The following is a 23,409-nucleotide window of genomic DNA, read 5'->3' as shown; positions in this document are numbered from 1 at the left end:
AACACAGATAGACAGACAACATTTACACTCACATTCACACACCAGGGCCAATTTAGTGTTGCCAATCAACCTATTCCCAGGTGCATGTTTTTGGAGGTGGGAGGAAGCCGGGGTACCCGGAGGGAACCCACGCAGTCACGGGGAGAACATGCAAACTCCACACAGAAAGATCCCGAGCCCGGGATTGAACCCAAGACTACTCAGGACCTTCGTATTGTGAGGCAGACGCACTAACCCCTGTACCACCGTGCTGCCCTATTTGAAATACATATACATGGAAAATGTGATAGGAATGTATATTTTAGCCCAAGCCATGTTAGTGAAACTAACTACAATACATTTAAAACAATGTAGTGTAACAGGCATGTTGCTTAATATAATTTCACTTTTCTACTACGATTTAAGGTGAGGTTTTAATTGAGCAGAAATGACATTTTACAGCAATATGGGCATAAGGGAATATCCATGAAGCCATGACAAACGTAATTTAATTAAAGGCTATTATAGGTTTGATGGGTGGGTGTTTAGCAGGAGCCTATAACTGGTTTGTACATTAAAAGAAAAAAAAGATGAATCCTCTTCTGTCTGCTCGTCAGTGCGTGGTCGGATGCTGCGTCTGCCTATGTACTGCGCATGCGCAACCTCTCCAGGTCCCTTCACGAAGGAAGAAGCCGGGCAAAAAAAATGGCCCTCGATAATTTAATCTTCGCACAATGCATCCTTTATTTTTTAGCCTTTGTGTTCGGTTTCATCGCCGTGGTGCCTCTGTCCGAAAACACGGAGGATTTCGGGGGGAAATGTCTGCTTTTTACGCGCGGAATGTGGCAGAATGAGAACATCACCGTGTCGAAGCAGAGGTTCATCGTGGAAGAGTGGGGACCGCAGTCGTCCTGCAGCTTCATCACTTTTGTCGGCATAGCCTCCCTCATCTTGTCGGCAGTGCAGGCCTGGAGGCTGCTCTTTCTCCTGTGCAAAGGACACGACGAGTGAGTAATTTTAAGACGCCATGACTGCATGCTGCTCTGAACAGGAATGTCAGGATGCTGTAAAGATGGAGGAGAGACAAGCTGAGCTACCATAACTGAGTCTTGTGATAGGCCTGTAGCCTTTGTTCAGTCTATTTAAACGTCTATGACAGTGGTTCGCAAACTTTTTTCACCTATGAAGAGACTTTGCTCTCCAATTGCCGCGTTAATGACCGACATAAAAAATACAGTAGCGTAGTAGGCCTAACTATTCATTAAAAACAAGGCAGAGGTTTTATGTAACAAATATACAATTTTTGGCCACAGTAACACTACACACAGTTTGAACAGTAACATTGCCTTTGAATATAGGAAAATAAAACATTTAATCACTTAATTTAGTGATTCTTTGGCGTACCACTAGATAGGGTTCACGTACCAATAGTGGTAGAGCTGTGTTAAAAGCGAGTATGGCCAACTAAGCAACAGGTACCATGTTTGCTACCATGGACATGTGCAGCCGTGCCTGGAAGCATGTTATGATCATAATAATATGTCTAATTCTAGTTTTAAACATATTCCAGCTCATTAACATATATATATATATATATATATATATATATATATATATATATATATATATATATATATATATATATATATATATATATATATCCATCCATCCATTTTTTACCGCTTGTCCCTTTGGAGTCATGGGGGGGTCGATGGAGCCTATCTCAGCTACAATCGGGCGGAAGGCAGAATACACCCTGGACAAGTCGCCACCTCATCACAGGGCCAACACAGATAGACAGACAACATTCACACTCACATTCACACACTAGGGCCAATTTAGTGTTGCCAATCAACCTATCCCCAGGTGCATGTCTTTGGAGGTGGGAGGAAGCCGGAGTACCCGGAGGGAACCCACGCAGTCACGAGGAGAACATGCAAACTCCACACAGAAAGATCCCGAGCCCGGGATTGAACTCAGGACTACTCAGGACCTTCGTATTGTGAGGCAGATGCACTAACCCCTGTACCACCGTGCTGCCCTATATATATATATATATATATATATATATATATATATATATATATATAAAGATTGTAGCTGAGATAGGCTCCAGCACCCCCTGCAACCCCGAAGGGAATAAGCGGTAGAAAATGGATGGATGGATGGATATATATTAGAGATGTACGATAATGGCTTTTTTGCCGATATCCGATATTCCGATATTGTCCAACTCTTAATTACCGATACCGATATCAACTGATACCGATACATACAGTTATGGAATTAACACATTATTCTGCCTAATTTTGTTGTGATGCCCCGCTGGATGCATTAAACAATGTAACAAGGTTTTCTAAAATAAATCAACTCAAGTTATGGAAAAAAATGCCCTCATGGCACTGCCATATTTATTATTGAAGTCACAAAGTGCATTATTTTTTTTTAACATGCCTCAAAACAATAACAGTGCAATGCTTTTTCATAACATGGTCACTACAGCCTAGTTTCTCTTGTTATATTCTTATTTTACTATTATATTTTTATTCTCATTGTTGCTTTTTATTTTTATTATTATTGTAATATTTTTCTATTCTGTTTCCATTTATACTCCCATTATTTACTTTTTACTTTTTAAAATCGATCTCTATTCTGTACACTGCTGCTGGAATTTTAATTTTCCTGAGGGAACTCTCCTGAAGGAATCAATAAAGTACTATCTATCTATCTATCTATCTATCTATCTATCTATCTATCTATCTATCTATCTATCTATCTATCTATCTATCTATCTATCTATTTATCTATCTATCTATCTATCTATCTATCTATCCAAACAGCAGCTTGGAATTTGGGACATGCTCTCCCTGAGAGAGACTATGAGGAGGTTGAGGTGGGCGGGGGCAGGGGGTAGCGGAATGGGTTTATATTGTAGCGTCCCGGAAGAGTTAGTACTGCAAGGGATTCTGGGTATTTGTTCTGTTGTGTTTATGTTGTGTTACGGTGCGGATGTTCTCCCGAAATGTGTTTGTCATTCTTGTTTGGTGTGGGTTCACAGTGTGGCGCATATTTGTAACAGTGTTAAAGTTGTTTATACGGCCACCCTCAGTGTGACCTGTATGGCTGTTGACCAAGTATGCGTTGCATTAATTCGTGATGAGAACAGCCGGTAGATATTATGTGACTGGGACGGCATGCACGCAAAGGAAATGCCTTAAAGGTTTATTGGCACTCTGTACCTCTCCTTACGTCCGTGTACACAGCGGCGTTTTAAAACGTCATACATTTTACTTTTAGAAACTGATACCGATAATTATGAAACCGATACCGATATTTTCCGATATTACATTTTAAAGCATTTATCGGCCGATAATATCGGCAGCCCGATATTATCGGACATTCCTTATATATATATATATATATATATATATATATATATATATATATATATATATATATATATATATATATATATATATATATTTATATATATATATATATATATATATATGTATATATATATATATATATATATATATATATATATATATATATATATATATATATATATATATATATATGTATATATATATATATATATCCATCCATCCATCCATCTTCTTCCGCTTATCCGAGGTCGGGTCGCGGGGGCAGCAGCTTAAGCAGGGAAGCCCAGACTTCCCTCACCCCAGCCACTTCGTCCAGCTCCTCCCGGGGGATCCTGAGGCGTTCCCAGGCCAGCCGGGAGACATAGTCTTCCCAGCGTGTCCTGGGTCTTCCCCGTGGCCTCCTACCGGTCGGACGTGCCCGAAACACCTTCCTAGGGAGGCGTTCGGGTGGCATCCTGACCAGATGCCCGAACCACCTCATCTGGCTCCTCTCGATGTGGAGGAGCAGCGGCTTTACTTTGAGCTGCCCCCGAATGACAGAGCTTCTCACCCTATCTCTAAGGGAGAGCCCCGCCACTCGGCGGAGGAAACTCATTTCGGCCGCTTGTACCCGTGATCTTGTCCTTTCGGTCATGACCCAAAGCTCATGACCATAGGTGAGGATGGGAACGTAGATCGACCGGTAAATCGAGAGCTTTGCCTTCCGGCTCAGCTCCTTCTTCACCACAACGGATCGATACAGCGTCCGCATTACTGAAGATGCCGCACCGATCCGCCTGTCGATCTCACGATCCACTCCTCCCCCACTCGTGAACAAGACTCCGAGGTACTTGAACTCCTCCACTTGGGGCAAGATCCCCTCCCCAACCTGGAGATGGCACTCCACCCTTTTCCGGGAGAGAACCATGGACTCGGACTTGGAGGTGCTGATTCCCATCCCAGTCGCTTCACACTCGGCTGCGAACCGATCCAGCGAGAGCTGAAGATCTTGGCCAGAGGAAGCCATCAGGACCACATCATCTGCAAATAGCAGAGACCTAAGCCTGCAGCCACCAAACCAGATCCCCTCAACGCCCTGACTGCGTCTAGAAATTCTGTCCATAAAGGTTATGAACAGAATCGATGACAAAGGGCAGCCTTGGCGGAGTCCAACCCTCACTGGAAACGTGTCCGACTTACTGCCGGCAATGCGGACCAAGCTCTGGCACTGATTATACAGGGAGCGAACTGCCACAATAAGACAGTCCGTTACCCCATACTCTCTGAGCACTCCCCACAGGACTTCCCGGGGTACACGGTCGAATGCCTTCTCCAAGTCCACAAAGCACATTTAGACTGGTTGGGCAAACTCCCATGCACCCTCAAGGACCCTGCCGAGAGTATAGAGCTGGTCCACAGTTCCACGACCAGGACGAAAACCACACTGTTCCTCCTGAATCCGAGGTTCGACTATCCGGCGTAGCCTCCTCTCCAGTACACCTGAATAGACCTTTCCGGGAAGGCTGAGGAGTGTGATCCCACGATAGTTGGAACACACCCTCCGGTTCCCCTTCTTAAAGAGAGGAACCACCACCCCGGTCTGCCAATCCAGAGGTACCGCCCCCGATGTCCACGCGATGTTGCAGAGTCTTGTCCACCAAGACAGCCCCACAACATCCAGAGCCTTAAGGAACACCGGGCGGATCTCATCCACCCCCGGGGCCTTGCCACCGAGGAGCTTTTTAACAACCTCGGCAACCTCAACCCCAGAAATAGGAGAGCCCACCACAGATTCCCCAGGCCCTGCTTCCTCATAGGAAGACGTGCTGGTAGGATTGAGGAGGTCTTCGAAGTATTCCCTCCACCGATCCACAACATCCGCAGTCGAGGTTAGCAGAGCACCATCCCCACCATACACGGTGTTGACACTGCACTGCTTCCCCTTCCTGAGGCGGCGGATGGTGGTCCAGAATTGCTTCGAAGCCGTCCAGAAGTCTTTTTCCATGGCCTCCCCGAACTACTCCCATGTCCGAGTTTTTGCCTCCGCGACCGCTGAAGCCGCACACCGCTTGGCCTGTCGGTACCTGTCTGCTGCCTCAGGAGTCCCATGAGCCAAAAGAACCCGATAGGACTCCTTCTTCAGCCTGACGGCATCCCTCACCGCCGGCGTCCACCAACGGGTTCTAGGATTACCGCCACGACAGGCACCAACTACCTTGCGGCCACAGCTCCAATCGGCCGCCTCGACAACAGAGGTACGGAACATCGTCCACTCGGACTCAATGTCCAGCGCCTCCCTCGTGACATGTTCAAAGTTCTTCCGGAGGTGGGAATTGAAACTCTCTCTGACAGGAGACTCTGCCAGGCGTTCCCAGCAAACCCTCACAATGCGTTTGGGCCTGCCAGGTCTGTCCGGCATCCTCCCCCACCATCGCAGCCAACTCACCACCAGGTGGTGATCGGTAGAAAGCTCCGCCCCTCTCTTCACCCGAGTGTCCAAAACATGAGACCGCAAATCCGATGACACAACTACAAAGTCGATCATGGAACTGCGGCCTAGGGTGTCCTGGTGCCATGTGCACATATGGACACCCTTATGTTTGAACATGGTGTTTGTTATCGACAATCTGTGACGAGCACAAAAGTCCAATAACAGAACACCACTCGGGTTCAGATCCGGGCAGCCATTCTTCCCAATCACACCTTTCCAGGTTTCACTGTCGCTGCCAACATGAGCGTTGAAGTCCCCCAGTAGAACGAGGGAATCACCCGGGGGAGCACTCTCCAGTACTCCCTCGAGTGAATCCAAAAAGGGTGGGTACTCTGAGCTGCCGTTTGGCGCGTAAGCACAAACAACAGTCAGGACCCGTCCCCCCACCCGAAGGCGGAGGGAAGCTACCCTCTCGTCCACCGGGTTGAACTCCAACGTGCAGGCTTTGAGCCGAGGGGCAACAAGAATTACCACCCCAGCCCATCGCCTCTCACTGCCGGCAACGCCAGAGTGGAAGAGAGTCCAGCCCCTCTCAAGAGAAGTGGTTCCAGAGCCCTTGCTGTGCGTCGAAGTGAGTCCGACTATATCTAGCCGGAACTTCTCCACCTCACGCACTAGCTCAGGCTCCTTCCCCCCCAGCGAAGTGACGTTCCACGTCCCAAGAGCCAGCTTATGTAGCCGAGGATCGGACCGCCAAGCGCCCTGCCCTCGGCTGCCGCCCAGCTCACACTGCACCCGACCTCTATGGCCCCTGCTATGGGTGGTGAGCCCATTGGAGGGGGGACCCACGTTGCCTCTTCGGGCTGTGCCCGGCCGGGCCCCATGGGGACAGGCCCGGCCACCAGGCGCTCGTCATCGTGCCCCACCTCCGGGCCTGGCTCCAGAGGGGGGCCCCGGTGACCCGCGTCCGGGCGAGGGAAATCTGGGTCCTTTGTGTTTGTTCTTCATCGAGGTCTTCGAGCTGCTCTTTGTCTGATCCCTCACCTAGGACCAGTTTGCCTTGGGAGACCCTACCAGGGGGCATAGAAACTCCCGGACAACATAGCTCCTAGGATCATTGGGACACGCAAACTCCTCTACCACGGTAAGGTGGCAGCTCAGAGAGGAGTATATACATATATATATATATATATATATATATATATATATATATATATATATATATATATATATATATATATATATATATATATATACATATATATTTATATATATATATATATATATATATATATATATATATATATATATATATATATATATATATATATATAAATATATATATTTATATATATATATATATATATATATATATATATATATATATATATATATATATATATATATATATATATATATATATATACATATACACAGTCGTGGTCAAAAGTTTACATACACTTGTAAAGAACATAATGTCATGGCTGTCTTGAGTTTCCAATAATTTCTACAACTCTTATTTTTTTGTGATAGAGTGATTGGAGCACATACGTGTTTGTCACCAAACATATTCATGAAGTTTGGTTCTTTTATGAATGTATTATGGGTCTACTGAAAATGTGACCAAATCTGCTGGGTCAAAAGTATCATACAGCAATGGTAATATTTGGTTGCTTGTCCCTTGGCAAGTTTCGCTGCAATAAGGCGCTTTTGGTAGCCATCCACAAGCTTTTGGTAAGCTTCTGGTTGAAATTTTGACAACTCGTCTTGACAAATTTGGTGCAGTTCAGTTAAATTTGTTGGTTTTCTGACATGGACTTCTTTCTTCAGCATTGTCCACACTTTTAAGTCAGGACTTTGTGAAGGCCATTCTAAAACCTTCATTCTAGCCTGATTTAGCCATTCCTTTACCACTTCTGATGTGTATTTGGGGTCATTGTCCTGTTGGAACACCCAACTGCGTCCAATACCCAACTTCCGGGCTGATGATTTTAGGTTGTACTGAAGAATTTGGAGGTAATCCTCCTTTTTCATTGTCCCATTTACTCTCTGTAAAGCACCAGTTCCATTGGCGGCAAAACAGGCCCAGAGCATAATACTACCACCACCATGCTTGACGGTAGGAATGGTGTTCCTGGGATTAAAGGCCTCACCTTTTCTCCTCCAAACATATTGCTAGGTAATGTGGCCAAACAGCTCAATTTTTGTTTCATCTGACATCACATGGACAAAGATTAGACCTTCTGGAGGAAAGTTCTGTAGTCAGATGAAACAAAAAAATTAAAGTTGTAGAAATTATTGGAAACTCAAGACAGCCATGACATTATGTCCTTCACAAGTGTATGTAAACTTTTGACCACGACTGTATACTGACCACTACTGGGGATATAGTTGGGCAGTGGAAGGAATACTTTGAGGATCTCCTTAAACCTACAGACAGACCCTCCGTAGAGTAGGCTGAGTCCGAGGTCACAAACGTGGACATATCCATCACTACAGCCGAGGTTGCTGAGGTAATTAAAATACTGCCCAGTGGCAATACCCTAGGAGAGGACGAGATTCGCCCCGAATACCTCAAGGCTCTGGATGTTGTGGGACTGTCCTGGCTGACACGTCTCTTCAACGTAGCGTGGAAGTTTGGGGCGGTACCTTTTGGATTGTCAGACCGGGGTTGATGGTCCCCCTTTTCAAGAAGGGGAACTGGAGGGTGTGTTCCAATTATAGAGGGATCACACTTCTCTGCCTTCCGGAGAAAGTCCGTTAGTCGAGCCTCAGATTCAGGAGGAACAATGTGTTTTTTGTCCTGGTCGTGGAACACAGGACCAGATTTATACCTTTGCAATGGTACTGGAGGGGGCATGGGAGTTTGTTCAACCAGTCCACATGTGTTTTGTGGATTTGGAAAAGGCCTTCCTTCGTGTCCCTCGCGGTGTGTTGTGGGGGTTGCTCCAGGAGTATGGAGTCCAGGGTCCGTTGCTACGGGCCATTCGGTCCCTGTACAAGCGGATGTCTAATGAGGAAGTGCAGTGTACGCAAAACTCCAGTTGTGGCCAGTTCAAAGTTTGAAGCAAACATGGCGCCCTGTAGTCTTGTGAGTGCCTTTTGACCAATCATTTAAGAGATGGTTTGAAAAAGAGTTGTCTTTACTCCCGTTAAACACGACTCTGACTCGGGGTACACCTACCCTACCAGCGTTTGAAAATCACTGGTTTATGATAACTGACTGGCCAAATTGTAATGCTAAGCAATATATCACAGCAAATTGTAGTCATTTCTGTTTGTGAGAATATCAGGATGACATCAGACTAACACATTTGTAGGTGCAGTAAGTGTGATGTTCTTCAGGACAATTTGCACATCATTGCTTTTTTTAAAGCAATATTATAAATATTTTATTTGGGCTAGATAATGAATAATTTGATCCAATGTTTCGCAGCTCCATCTTCAACGCCTTTCTCAACCTGCTGATCAGCTCCCTGGTGGTCTTCACCGTCTTCCTGTCCAGCACCATGGTCAGTGTGGGCTTCAACCTGTGGTGTGACTCCGTCACCGAGGGAGGGACCATGCCCAGCAGGTGATGAGAAGATGACGCACAACTTCTTTTTAATTCCCAAGTGCAAAGAAATTCAACACAAAATAGGAGACGAGGTTTTGATCCAATGGTCTGTTGTTGAGATAACGGGAACTATAAACCACGTAGATTTACGTAAAACTTAGATGAAGTGCTGGTGCAGAACTACAACTCAAGTAGATACACAGCTAGAAATAACAAAACACATGCTGCTATACTGTAGAGTTGCACAATATAGATAGTATACGATATAAATGATATAAATCTGGCTGACAAAAGGGCTTTTTAATAATATGGTTACACAGGAATCCCAGATGCCCTCTATTTAGCAGAATGCTCAGAATGCTGCTATTTTTCTAGACAAAGTGGATGTCCGCATAAAACGGCTAAAACAATGCGTATTGATCAAATCAGGTTGCTTTCATGGTGTAGCGGCTGGCTACGGGGTTCCAGCCAATGGCTTTGACTGGGGGGCGGGACTTCTGGGGCAAGGATGGGGAAGTGACGTGTTGCTGTGGGTGAGAGTTCATGCGAGTGATGCAGAGAAAGGAGAGAGCATACTTGCCAACCCTCCTGAATTTTCCGGGAGACTCCCAAAATTCAGCGCCTCTCCCGAAAACCTCCCGGGACAAATATTCTCCCGAAAATCTCCCGATTTTTAGCCGGAGCTGGAGGGGGCGTGGCCTGCAGCTCCGGCTAAAAATCGGGAGATTTTCGGGACCTGAGTGACGTGTCGACAGCCTGTTTTCACGTCCGCTTTCCCACAATATAAACAGCGTGCCTGCCCAATCACGTTATAACATCTACGGCTTTTAGAGAGTGCACAGATGCGCACACAACAAGGAGACGAAGCAGAAAAACGAGGAAGATACAGCCATGGCGACGCCGACGATGAGTAAGATGAAGAAATACGCTTGTAAGTTCCAAGCCGCAGCTGCGATTGGACCTGGATAGCCTCCGGGAAGAAGTAGTGGAGTACCAAGTGCTTGGCAGTGAAGATCTTCCGCAGGAAGCAAGGATTGACCAGTTTTGGGCCATGCTAGGGAGAGATGGAAGATTTCAGACTCTAGTGCATTTGATGAAAGCACTTTTGTGCGTGCCACACAGCAATGCATCATCAGAGAGGGTGTTCAGCATGGTTAGAAAAACAGTGACAGAGAATAGAACAAGGATGGACAATTCAACCCTTAACTCAACAATGAGTAGATGAGTGTTATGTATGTGTATATGTGTAAATAAATGAACACTGAAATTCAAGTATTTCTTATATATATATATATATATATATATATATATATATATATATATATATACATATATATATATATATATATATAATGAAACAAATATATATATATATATATATATATATATATATATATATATATATATATATACATATATAGCTATAATTAACTGAAAGTCAAGTATTTCTCTATATTTCTCCCTCTCTCTCTCTCTCTCTCTTTCTCTCTCTCTCTCTCTATATATATATATATATATATATATATATATATATATATACAATAAAATATATATATATATATATATATATATTTTATTGTATATATATATATATATATATATTTATATATAGCTAGAATTCACTGAAAGTCAAGTATTTCTCTCTCTCTCTCTCTCTCTCTCTCTCTCTCTCTCTCTCTCTCTCTCTCTCTCTCTCTCTCTCTCTCTCTCTCTCTCTCTTTCTCTCTCTATATATATATATATATGAAATACTTGACTTGGTGAAATCTAGCTGTAAATATACTCCTCCCCTCTTAACCACGCCCCCGCCCCACCCCCGAACACGCCCCCCACCCCCCCACCTCCCGAAATCGGAGGTCTCAAGGTTGGCATGTATGGGGGAGAGACCTACATTGAGTTTGTTGTACGAGAATAGGCCTGGGCGATATAAAGATTTTATCAATACATTTGAGTTTTTTTTGCAGGCAATTTAAAAAAAACATTTTTTTCCTCTTTCTCCGGCATAGTTTTTGGCCCCATGAGCTTCTGTAGTCCTAGTTCGCCCCCTTGCTTCCGTAGTCGAGATCCACAAGCCTAGCAAAACATGACTAATGCTAACGAGAGCGAGACCTTTGTTCCAAAGAAAAGAAAAGTGTTGACAGTGCTTTAGAATTACGGCAACAGGTGTGGAACAAACGACTTAAGGTGAGGTTACGCAAATTGTAATTTTGCTAAGAGTAAGATGCAGTGTCATTTCAAACAAGTTTTTGATAAAAAAAACGTGCTTCAAATATTGCTGTCATTTGTATTAATTGGTTTATTAAGAAGGTAGAGACAAAAAAATCATAAATAATTTTTTTTGCGAAAAAAGCTAAGATTTTATCTTTTACCTTAGGCCATTTTCTGTGACGTCCCCCGTAGGCCTATACCATACTTGCCAACCCTCCTGAATTTTCCGGGAGACTCCCGAAATTCAGCGCCTCTCCCGAAAACCTCCCGGAACAAATATTCTCCCGAAAATCTCCCGATTTTCAGCCGTAGCTGGAGGCCACGCCCCCTCCAGCTCCATGCGGACCTGAGTGAGGACAGCCTTTTTTCACTACGGGAGGACAACAGGGTGACAAGAACTAAATCATCCAGACTAGAGATACATTGTATTATTATGTTTATCTTACCTAAAAATAAATAGATATTTATTAATTAAAAAAAAAAAAAAAAACTAAATACATTTTTACTATATTTTGCTAAAAACATAAAAATTAATTGTATTTTTATTTTTATTTTTTCTGACTCCTTATTACATCCAGCCATAGAATTTTACATTAAAATAAACATATTTGAAATAATTAATTTTAAATTATCATAATAATTCATTTAAAATGACCATATTTAATTATTAAAATAATTGCTTGTTTATCAACAACTTTAGCATTTTATTCACTACATTTTGAAGCTCTCAGAAGCCAAGTTATGTTATATTCCTTAATATTTATTTATGCAAGTTTGAAGTATCAATTATCCAAACACAGTTTTGTTTGCATATTTTCAGGATGTAGATGTAGATATATATATATATATATATAGGTGTACCCCGCCTTCCGCCCGGTTGTAGCTGAGATAGGCTCCAGCGCCCCCCGCGACCCCAAAAGGGAATAAGCGGTAGAAAATGGATGGATGGATATGTATGAAATACTTGACTTGGTGAATTCTAGCTGTCAATATACTCCTCCCCTCTTAACCACGCCCCCAACCACGCCCCGCCCCACCCCTGACCACGCTCCCACCCCCCCACCTCCCGAAATCGGAGGTCTCAAGGTTGGCAAGTATGGCCTATACAAGAGTGTGGCTTTTGTTAAATAAGTGAAGACAAACTCGGAATTTGTCTTAGCCACCATTCTTGGAACATTACAGTTGTTTTGGTGGTGTCGGTTGCTTCCGTTGACTTTCGGGAACACTTGGAAGTGAAATACTGTGCGAGGAAGAAACATAAATGTCAGCGGCTCTGTTGCGTTTTTGCTAGCAAATTTGTCCTTAACAGCTTCGCATGTTGTACTTGTGTGTTTAACGCAGTGATTCTCAATTATTTTCCGTGACGCCCCCACTAGGAAGAAGACAATATTTTGCCCCCCCCTGCCCTGTCACTCTCCACCGGGATGATAAGTAGTATAATTTGTCTATAAAATTGTTGTAACGATACCTAGGGATGATGCTCGAAACCGGTTTTCCCGGTTGTTCGATAAGAAATGAACCGAGTCCTCGGACTCGAATCCCTTTTTGAGAACCGGTACCCGTTATCGAGACCACTATAGTAAAGAAAAAGAGTTGGTTCTTTATTCGAATCCCTGGGAACGACTCCCGTCCCGACAAGAAATGCCCCGTGTGACATCACAAGAAATGACGTCACGTAGCTCAGTCATTTGTCACGGACCGGGTGCAGCGTGCTGCGGTTTGTTCCCGGGATGCAAAACTGATGGCTCCGGACGAAAGCGTGCAGTTAGGAGATGATTTATTTCTCATAAATCGACAGGGACGAAACAAAAGGAAAGTGTGCCGTTCGCACGAGAAGCTAAAGTAAAAACTTACTTAGCACAAGAATACTAGAAGTTAAGGAAACTTAAGCACAGGAATCATGGGCTCGAAAACCAGAATGCCAACGTAACTGTTGCAAATGCAAACAATGAAGCCACGACGAGTGACCGGAAAAGGCAGGCTTAAATAGAGTCTCTGTTGAGCAATAGGTGCGCGTACAAGGCAGGTGAAAATCAAGTAACCATGGTGACTAAAACAAACCCCCGAAGTGCACAAAACAACTAAGGAAGTCCAAAACTAACAGAACATAACTAAACAAAACATGATCCGACAAATATATACATCATTTACTGACCTTTTTATAATAAAACAATCTGTGAATTAGTACATACAACAGTTTTGTAATATGTAATTAATTAATTCAGTCATTATTAATATACTGAGATGAAGAATATCTTATTTTCAATAAGGTTGAAAGTATTTCTCATAATTCTTCTTCTTTGTACTTTGTAAGCACTATTCATTTGAACAACCTCTTAAAGTGGATCATATCAGTACAATGTTTAACTTCTTTACTTAATCCATTCCATCGTTTGATTCCACATCATTTTAGCTGTTTGCAATTTTACCAAATCATCGAACTTTAATATTTTTGACTCAATAAATAAAGTGTTTGAATGTTCTCTATATCCTATTCTATTCCTGCTGGCCCCACTATGGACTGGACTCTTTCTATTATGTTGGATCCACTATGGACTGGACTCTCACAATATTATGTCAGACCCACTCGACATCCATTGCATTCGGGCTTCCCTAGAGAGGGGGGTTACCCACATATGCGGTCCTCTCCAAGACTTCTCATAGTCATTCACATCGACGTCCCACTGGGGTGAGTTTTTCCTTGCCCTTAGTGGGCTCTGTACCGAGGATGTCGTTGTGGCTTGTGCAGCCCTTTGAGACACTTGTGATTTAGGGCTATATAAATAAACATTGATTGATTGATTGATTGATTGATATCCAACATTATGTACCAGTCTAATTGATCTTTTTTTGTAACACGGTTAACGAATGTAGCGCACATTTGTAGTTATTTCCCCACATTTCTGCACAATAACTCAGATATGGTAATACTATAGTAGCGAGCAGTAGAGAATGTGAAGTGATTTGTTAAACCAAATATTGTGTGTTTTTTTTCCATATACAACAACCTATCTGGACTCGATAAGAGAATTGATAAGGAATCGGTTCGATAAGAGGATTCGATAATAGGCTCGAACTCGATGATTTCTTATCAAACATCATCCCTAACGATACCTCTTCATAAGATTGTATGCTTATAAACATTAAAAGAAACAACACACTAGGGTTGTACGGTTACCAGTATTAATATAGTACCGCGATACTAAAGAATCATTTTCGCTACTATACTTACAAGTAGATACAGTGTGTAGACAGAAAAGAGAGAACAGACGCATTTTGGCTTAAAAACTAACGATAAAGGTGAAGTTATAACACTGAAACGCCCTCAGGAAGAGGTGCTTTAAGACATGGCTAGCTGGCTAGCGGCTAATGTCCATCCACCGTCGGCAGTGTCTTAGCTACTTCTAAATCACTAATCCTCACCTCCATGGTGACAAATAAAGTGAGTTTCTTAGAAGTATCATCCCTGCAGGACGAGGAATAGCTAAACATGCTTCACTACACACCATAGCTCACCGGCGTCAAAATGTAAACATACGGCATAGGTGGATCCACACCTAACATCCACTGTAATGATATCAAGTATAGGCACGTATCTAATCGATACTACTATGATTACGTCGATAATATTTGGCATCAAAACATCTTCTTTCGTTTTTTTTAAATGTATATTATGTTTATAAACTCAGGAGGACTTTGAATATGACCAATGTATGATCCTGTAACTACTTGGTGTCGTATTGATACCCAAATTTGTGATATCATCCAAAACTAATGTAAAGTATCAAACAACAGAAGAATAAATGATTATTACATTTTAACAGAAGTGAAGACAGAACATGTTAAAAGAGAAAGTACACAGATATTAACAGCAAATGAACAAGTAGATTAATAATTAATTTTCTACCACTTGTCCTTAATAATGTTGACAAAATAATAGGTGTATAAATGACACAATATGTTACTGCATATGTCAGCAGACTAAATTAGGAGCCTTTGTGTGTTTACTTACTAATAAAAGACAAGTTGTCTAGTATGTTCATTATTTTATTTAAGGACTTAACTGCAATAATAAACATATGTTTAATGTACCCTAAGATTTATTGTTAAAGAAAAGCCAATAATGCAATTTTATTGTGGTCCGAAAAGTATCGAAATAACCATAGTACCGGTACTGGTACCAAAATATTGGTATCGTTACAACACTACAACACACAGGTGTTTCCTCGTCTCCCACCGTGTTGACAGTGAAGCCAAGTGCTACATACGCTTTGTCATATACTAGTACGGCATAAAAAGCAAGTTCCCCGAGGTCACATGTGCCTCCCCTGACTATTTCAAAAGGACGTCTGTTAATATGTGTCAATATCATAGTGTAGGGTTGGTTAATATTGTGTAGTGATTTTCTTTTGAAATAACACATACATGTTTCGTAATTGCCCGCTCAGGCGAGTTTACGACTTTTTCAACATGTCGTGGAACTGTGTCTTGGTTGGATGCGGGGATAATGAATCATTGGAATTGGACATGGTTAGAAAAATAATTCGACGGATGCCCGCTTTTCGGAATTGATTTTCAAGCACAAAGCACTTTGGAGTCTTTGCGATGGGAAAGTGATCATATATGGTGACAAAGGTTGGTTGTCATTGAAATAGCATTGTGTGAGAATCAAACATTCAGAGAAGAAAAGATTGAGAAAAGAAAACTACAAACTGCCTGAGGAGTCATTCTCATAAGTTTCTTCTCTTCCATCCATCCATTTTCTACCGCGTATTCCCTTTGGCTGTTCCTATTGATCTTTTTCATACATGAAAACACTAGCCCTAGGGCGATTCTCTTTAAAATGCATTTTTACAGAATTGCTATGTAGGAAATGCCTTCCAAAACATCTTAAAAATGATCAAATCTCTTTAATGCCCGACCCCCAAAAGGGCCCCCTTGCCCCAGAGCTAATAATTTTCCATCCATCCATTAATTTTCTAACGCTTTTCCCTCTCGGGGTCGCATTGGGCGGAAGGCGGGGTGCACCCTGGACAAGTCACCACCTCATTGCAGGGCCAACACAGATAGACAGACAACATTCACACACTCGGGACCAATTAGTGTTGCCAATCAACCTCAATTCCTCCATTTTCTTTACCTCACTGGGATCCCTGGTTATATCGTGATAATGCATGTTGATGACAAATTCTAGCTGTGTCTCGCACATTTGACAGCAACAAGTAAACAAACTCGTCATCAACGTCTTCACTAGCGGCTAACGTCCCGCCACAGTGCAAAGCCACTTGTATGTCAGGAATCCTCACCTCCATGGCGGCAAATAAACTTTGATCCTTGCAAGTATCATCATTGGAGGATAACGACTAGCTAAACATGCTACACCACACACTGTAGGAGGATACAATAAGATATGCTAACTGCTAAGCTACCGTTCTTGAATGTAATCAACGGTGGGCAGATTGATACCAGTGGACTGTAACGATACCAAGTATAGTATCAGTAAATTGTCAATACTACAGTGGTTAGATCAATACTTTTTATTATCACACATTTTTGGTCGTTTTTCTCTTTTTTTCACAAACTCAGGATATAAGTCCCTGGACACAGAAAGGCTTTAAAGACAAAAACCTAGGGACTTGAATTATAACCAATTTGGGATGGGCGTTAAATGTGTATTGCAATATACTGTTCCACACTATAAGCCGCTCCTTTTTTCCTACACTTTGAACCCTGCAGCCTATATCACCTCAAGTTAGTTTGGTTTCCATTTCAATAAAGTAAAACAAAAAAAAGTTGATGTGTTTTTAGCAATGATAATCCCTCCACATTGTTTAAATTGCGTCTTTTCACCGTAGTGTCACAGGTAATATATTAGGCTGACCATATTCTGAAATCCCAAAGAGAGGACACATATATGCGCGCCAAGGCCGTGACTAGGTGAAAATTTGCCAATGATAATCGAACTTGCTTTATAAATAATATATTTATTTAAATAAAGCATTTTTTCTCCTCTGTTGACAGCAGTGTTGGCGCTACGAATTTTCAAAATGGGGTCCCAGGGACCCCATCAAGTCATAAAAATGGGGTCTCACAGTAAATTTTTGGGGTCCCACTTTTTGTAAGCGTTTGGAAAAAAAATGATAAACGTATGCATTATCCTGTTATATCTCACATTCTATATTGGGTTTTGGAAAAAGGTTGTCATAAACATTACTTAATTCATTAAAAAAGAAAACAAATTTGTATACATACTGTATGTAAATGTGTTCAGTTATAAACATTCATTCACTTTCTTCTTTCCTTCATTGACCTAAACTTTACCGATGCTGGTAGTTTTTTCTATATTTGTATTTAATAAGTTGTAGGTGTATTTATTTCAGTATAAAAGTGTTAAAAGTGTTTTGCGTCGGTCATGAAATGATGATAATGGTGTGCTAGGGCATACATACATTTTATATTTAACGCTTAAATCTCTGGAGTCCACATCAACTTCAGATCTATTCCTCATTTCAAAATGTTTTAGTTTTTTTTTTTGTTTGTTTGTTTGTTTGTTTGTTTTCCGCCCTTTTTTGTCAAACAAAACTATGTTTTTAATGGCAAACACACAAAATATGCAAAATCTTCCACCAAAAATATTTTTCAAAGTGGAATATTTGATGTGAAGTAATCGGAACCTTGGATAGGTCAATAATTCATAATAACATTGATTTTGATTCAATATTATGTTTTGTGCAATGACAGTTTGAAAGAAAGAAAAAAACAGCTTTGTTTTATTAGTCAACATTGCAACTTTTTCTAAATAACATTTCACCTTCAAGCTTTTTTATTTCACTTTTGTTATGTTTTTGTTTATTTTAATAGTATTTTTAGAATGTGCTGTGGGCCTTTAAAACATTAGCTGCGGGCCGCAAATGGCCTCTGTGCCACACTTTTGACACCCCTGCTATAGATAATGAAAAGTTAAATCTGATAAATCTATCGATAAAAAGCAGAGGCTGGCGACACATGCACATTTATCATAACGCACAGTCAGCACCTCTGCTTCAGTAAACAATGACGGTGATGACGTCACTGTCAGCGATGCTAACTTGTCAGCAATCCTTTTGAACACTCCTCGCACATTAACACTTCAAAAGGCAAACAATTGCCCCGTTTTTTGACCTGCAAAGTATGTTTTTGGGGTGGAGGAGTCTGCTCGGACGATGTGGATCCAGCGGGAGATAAAAGTGAAGTTTACATGGACTCACAAAGACTAAAATAACTAACTTACTGGAGTTAAAAAGATTGACTTTACACTCACCTTAGTGTTTACCATGAAGTCTTTATTTTGAAAGCCCCTCGCGGTAAACTTGTCCGAGTGCAAACTGAGGCAGTAGTTGTCATTGATAAAACTTTTGGCGAATCAAAATAAAAACGCAATAAACGGGGACGGAAATTTGACCCGGCAAATATAAACAAAACAAAAAACTGACGGAAAGCGATAATCGATACAATAAAAAAAAACAAGCAAATCGGGTGTCTTGTCTGTCTCTCCACTCCCTTTACCATGAATTGATTAATGTGGACCCCGACTTAAACAAGTTGAAAAACGTATTCGGGTTTTACCATTTAGTGGTCAATTGTACAGAATATGTACTGTACTGTGCAATCTACTAATAAAAGTTTCAATCAATCAATCAATCCCTCGCTCTCTCTGTCTCTGCCCCTCCCTCACGAATGCTGCTGCGTGCGCACACCTTCACAATTTGTTTTGTTTTTAACCCCTTCTTAACCCTGAACGTACATTGAAAATACACGCAACCCTAACTCAAAATGCCAGACATTTGAGGCATTTAAGAAACTCCGCCTGGACAGCCCCGCAAAAGAGGACATGTCCAGGGAAAGAGACGTATGGTCAGTCTATAATATATGTTCATATGTGTACTCTTCTCTTTCTTCCAGGCGTAGACATATTTCAATGTGTAACTCGTTACAATATTGTAACATACAATATTGTTTTTTGCAGAAACTTCTACAGTCCTACCTCAAAAAAACAATAGTTCTGATTGGATCTCCTCCAATACTCACAAACAGCTAAAATAGCTGTGATTGCTATATCTTCCCAACCTGTTCCTGATGTCATCTATAAAACAAAATGACCAATGAATGGATTTAATTCCTTTCAATATTTTTGGCTTTTTTTGTGCATTGACTAAACTGCATTCGTACTGATTAGTTATCGTCTTGTTTATTGTTCGCGCAACAAGTTTGTTGACAGAAACTATGACCAAAATTACTGTATTTTCCAGGCTGTTGAGCACACCGGTATTTAAGCCGCAACCACCATATTTTAGAAGAAATCAATATTTTACAAATATCAGCCACAGATATATACCTGTACGAAAGAGTTTGTAAACATTTGTTTAGATAACTTAACTGCTTCCAAACAGTGTCTGTCACATGGGAGTAAAGCGGCGGATCAAACAAAACAGAAGTCATCGTCATGGACACACTAGTTGCAGAAGCTAGCTCTCCAACCAACTAAACAGGCTCAATAACTCCATGGTGACGTTTTTGTGAATTTACGAAACTGAAACAATACAAAAAGAATGCCATTGTGAGTTAATAATACTAACACAGACACATACGTGTGAACATATTCGCTAATGCTAATGAAGCTAGCTTGTTTACAACACGATAGCACATACAAATATGCATGAAAACACTCCTACAGACATCACACATGGGACAGTTTAGTACAGGGGTCACCAACGCGGTGCCCGCGGGCACCAGGTCGCCCGTAAGGACCAGATGAGTCGCCCGCTGGCCTGTTCTAGTTAAAATGGGATATTGTGATTTCACAAGACTGTCTTAGAAGTGATCATTTGAAAATGTTCAATTTGAAAAATGTGCACTTAGAGAAAATATAAAAATAAAGTGTTGCATATTGATATTTATCTGTTTCTATATATATTTATTGTGAGAAATCATTAAGATGATCAGTGTTTCCACAAAGATAAATATCATTAATTATTAATAATAACATAGAGTTAAAGGTAAATTGAGCAAATTGGCTATTTCTGGCAATTTATTTAAGTGTGTATCAAACCGGTAGCCGTTTGCATTAATCAGTACCCAAGAAGTAGCTCTTGGTTTCAAAAAGGTTGGTGACCCCTGGTTTCGTAAGTAAGAATTGTTTTAGTTATATTGTAAAATTTACAAACGTTGCTTGGCGTGATGAATGAACAATCCTATCGAAAGAGGAAGTACATTTTCAAGCCTCATCACCTGCAGTGAGCGTACTCATCCAAAAGATGACGCCATAGCACAAACAATAGCACGTATTTTCAGTGTCCTTATCTGTGTTTGTAAATACAATACATTACGGCCGTTAGCAAAGAAAAATCTATACTCTAGCCGCAGGGAAAATAGTAGCAGCTTATTGTTTTTAAAATACAGTAAGTCAACAAAATGAACAACTGGCACCAAGCTAGTACTTTGCAGTGGAGTAGAACTACTTCTTTACTTTTTACTTACTAATACCTATTTGAGTAGTGGGACCTGTTATGAAAAAAGCTTCATCCCATTTTGTAATGCAGGTTATTGCCACCTACAGGACTGGAGTGGGACATTTCATAAGGTGATTTGTGTTCTACTTAATGACACTCTCCTTAAATAATGTTATCATCCCTGTATTATTTTATGTAGCTGCGAGGACCTGCAGGACACCGACCTAGAGCTGGGCGTGGACAATTCTGCTTTCTATGACCAGTTTGCTATAGCCCAGGTGGGTCATCACCCTAAAAGAGCCACTTTTAATCCCAAAGACGTTTATAAGTGTTTTCCTTTTACAGTTTGGCTTGTGGGCTGCATGGCTCACCTGGCTAGGCATCGCTGTGCTGGCTTTCCTCAAGGTCTACCACAACTACAGGCAAGAAGACCTACTGGACAGTCTGATCCATGAGAAAGACCTGCTGCTGGGTCGCTCTTCCTCTCGTCACGGCTCTGACCTCAAAACTGGCCTCATCTAGAATGTTAAGGCTGCGCACATACACACGCATATACTTCTTACCCGTCATGAGGAGCACATCGTTTGCTTCTGTAGACAATCAACACCAACTGGCGTTTCCTCCTAATCACCATTCCTGTAATTGTTCATTTATCCACGAAAGCTCTTTAATGCCAACAACCCGCAGCTGTTGAGAAGCACCACAGTGTTAGCAGCTTGGACACATTGGCTCATTCTTTGTGAACCTTATGCATGACACCAAATGCATGGCGACCTGATAATATGATGCTGGTTTTAGATATGAAGGGAACATATCAACATCTTGTTTTATACACCAATAAATGTATTCTGAAGGTAAGAATTTGCTTTATCCTGCATGCTGCAGCATACCTTATACAGCCACATGTGCTTTTGTGTACTCGCACTATAAAAAAAAAACATTAACTGCACTGTACTTCTGCACCCAGTCCCAAACAGCTTTTAGCAACGGCTTTTCTATCCCTATGTACAGTATGTGGTATTAAATATGCATACCGTATGCCATTAAAAAGCAGAAAAACAGCCTGCATGCATCATCAGAGGTCAAGTCTCTTCCTGCTTGAGGACAGTTTTATTTAAAACAATTGAATTCGCAGAAAAAGGCTCTACATACAAAGTGGCCATACGTGAAATGCAGCTAAGCTAAGTGTGTATATGACTGGTTTTTTTTTTACAAAGCATTTTAAATTGGTAACTTTAAAAATCCTCCACGTTCCATTAAGTTCCACAGTTGAAACCCATTACATGAAGCACTCATGGTAATTACCGTGTGGTATTGCTCATAATGAGAGGTACCCAGTGTGTATGATGTTATACATTATTGTTATGTGAAGATTTGAATCATCGAGGGGACTCACATCACAACATGTTCTGTTTGTTCTTTGTTTGGCCTCCAAGTGACTCATCTGACATGCACAATGGTTACTGCTTTTTTAGAAGGAAATGTAGCAGATAAGCTCAAAAATTTGAAACTTCTACAGCTTTTGGGGGGTTTTGTTTACAGGCAGTAGTGGTTCCAATTATATGGCCCACTTGGGCAATAATCCAGGGCAACATTCTTTTTGACCTCGGCGCCCAACTTTTCCACTACATTACTTGTCCTGCTCAGTGGCCTTGTGGTGCGCCCTGAGATTGGTAGGTCGTGAGTTCAAACCCCGGCCGAGTCATACCAAAGACTATAAAAATGGGACCCATTACCTCCCTGCTTGGCACTCACCATCAAGGGTTGGAATTGGGGCTTAAATCACCAAATGATTCCCGAGCGCGGCGCACGCTGCTGCTCATTGCTCCCCTCACCTCCCAGGGGGTGAACAAGGGGATGGGTCAAATGCAGAGGCTAATTTCACCACACCTAGTGTGTGTGCGACTATCAGTGGTACTTTTACTTTAACTTTACAACTCAAGTATTAACACTGAATTTGTAATCTTACTCTTGATTTAATCGTATTCAATAGTTGTATACAGTATATCTAACCTACTTAGAGTTTAACAGGATATCCATCCATCCATTTTCTACCGCTTGTCCCTTTCAGGGTCGGCGTTGTCAAAATTCTATGAAACCATGTGTTAATCACAGGTTATTATCAAGGTTTAGGTCAAGTTGATTACAAAATATTAATCAAATATGCTGCAGAAGAAGGGACTCATAAAAACGGATGACAAATATATTTACATAAAATGACGTAGTGCTAAAATGAGTACATTTTAACAAAATTAATAATAAATAACTAATGTTTCTTAAAGGGGAACTTCGTTCACAGTCATTTTGAGAGACAAGAACACATGTCTTTTTTTTAATTAGGATTTTAAAGATGATTAAAAATGCTTGGAAGATGCGACT

The 23,409-nt window shown here is 41.4% G+C and overlaps 1 protein-coding gene across 1 annotated transcript; it reads left to right on the top strand.

The window, feature by feature from the left end:
- The first annotated feature begins 662 nt into the window (after positions 1 to 662).
- tmem179ab (transmembrane protein 179a, genome duplicate B) lies at positions 663 to 22,652 on the top strand. The gene is made up of 4 exons (XM_061968828.2): positions 663 to 986; positions 9,215 to 9,352; positions 21,230 to 21,308; positions 21,376 to 22,652. Exons 1-4 carry the CDS (start codon positions 685 to 687, stop codon positions 21,550 to 21,552), a joined length of 696 nt encoding a protein of 231 aa, XP_061824812.1. The 5' UTR covers positions 663 to 684; the 3' UTR covers positions 21,553 to 22,652.
- Positions 22,653 to 23,409: the final 757 nt, after the last annotated feature.

This window comes from Nerophis lumbriciformis, linkage group LG08 (assembly GCF_033978685.3).
Source record: "Nerophis lumbriciformis linkage group LG08, RoL_Nlum_v2.1, whole genome shotgun sequence".
In the NCBI taxonomy this organism is placed as follows: Eukaryota; Metazoa; Chordata; class Actinopteri; order Syngnathiformes; family Syngnathidae; genus Nerophis; species Nerophis lumbriciformis.
The sequence above is the reverse complement of the archived record's forward strand: the minus strand, read 5'-3'. Positions and strand labels throughout refer to the sequence as shown.

What these genes read in the sequence shown, in the direction of transcription:
- tmem179ab (XM_061968828.2), top strand. Translation starts at nt 685, where the DNA reads ATGGCCCTCGATAATTTAATCTTCGCACAATGCATCCTTTATTTTTTA. An exon ending in GGAGGGACCATGCCCAGCAG is followed by an intron (nt 9,353 to 21,229) that starts GTGATGAGAAGA and finishes TATTTTATGTAG; the next exon opens with CTGCGAGGACCTGCAGGACA. An exon ending in ACCAGTTTGCTATAGCCCAG is followed by an intron (nt 21,309 to 21,375) that starts GTGGGTCATCAC and finishes TTCCTTTTACAG; the next exon opens with TTTGGCTTGTGGGCTGCATG.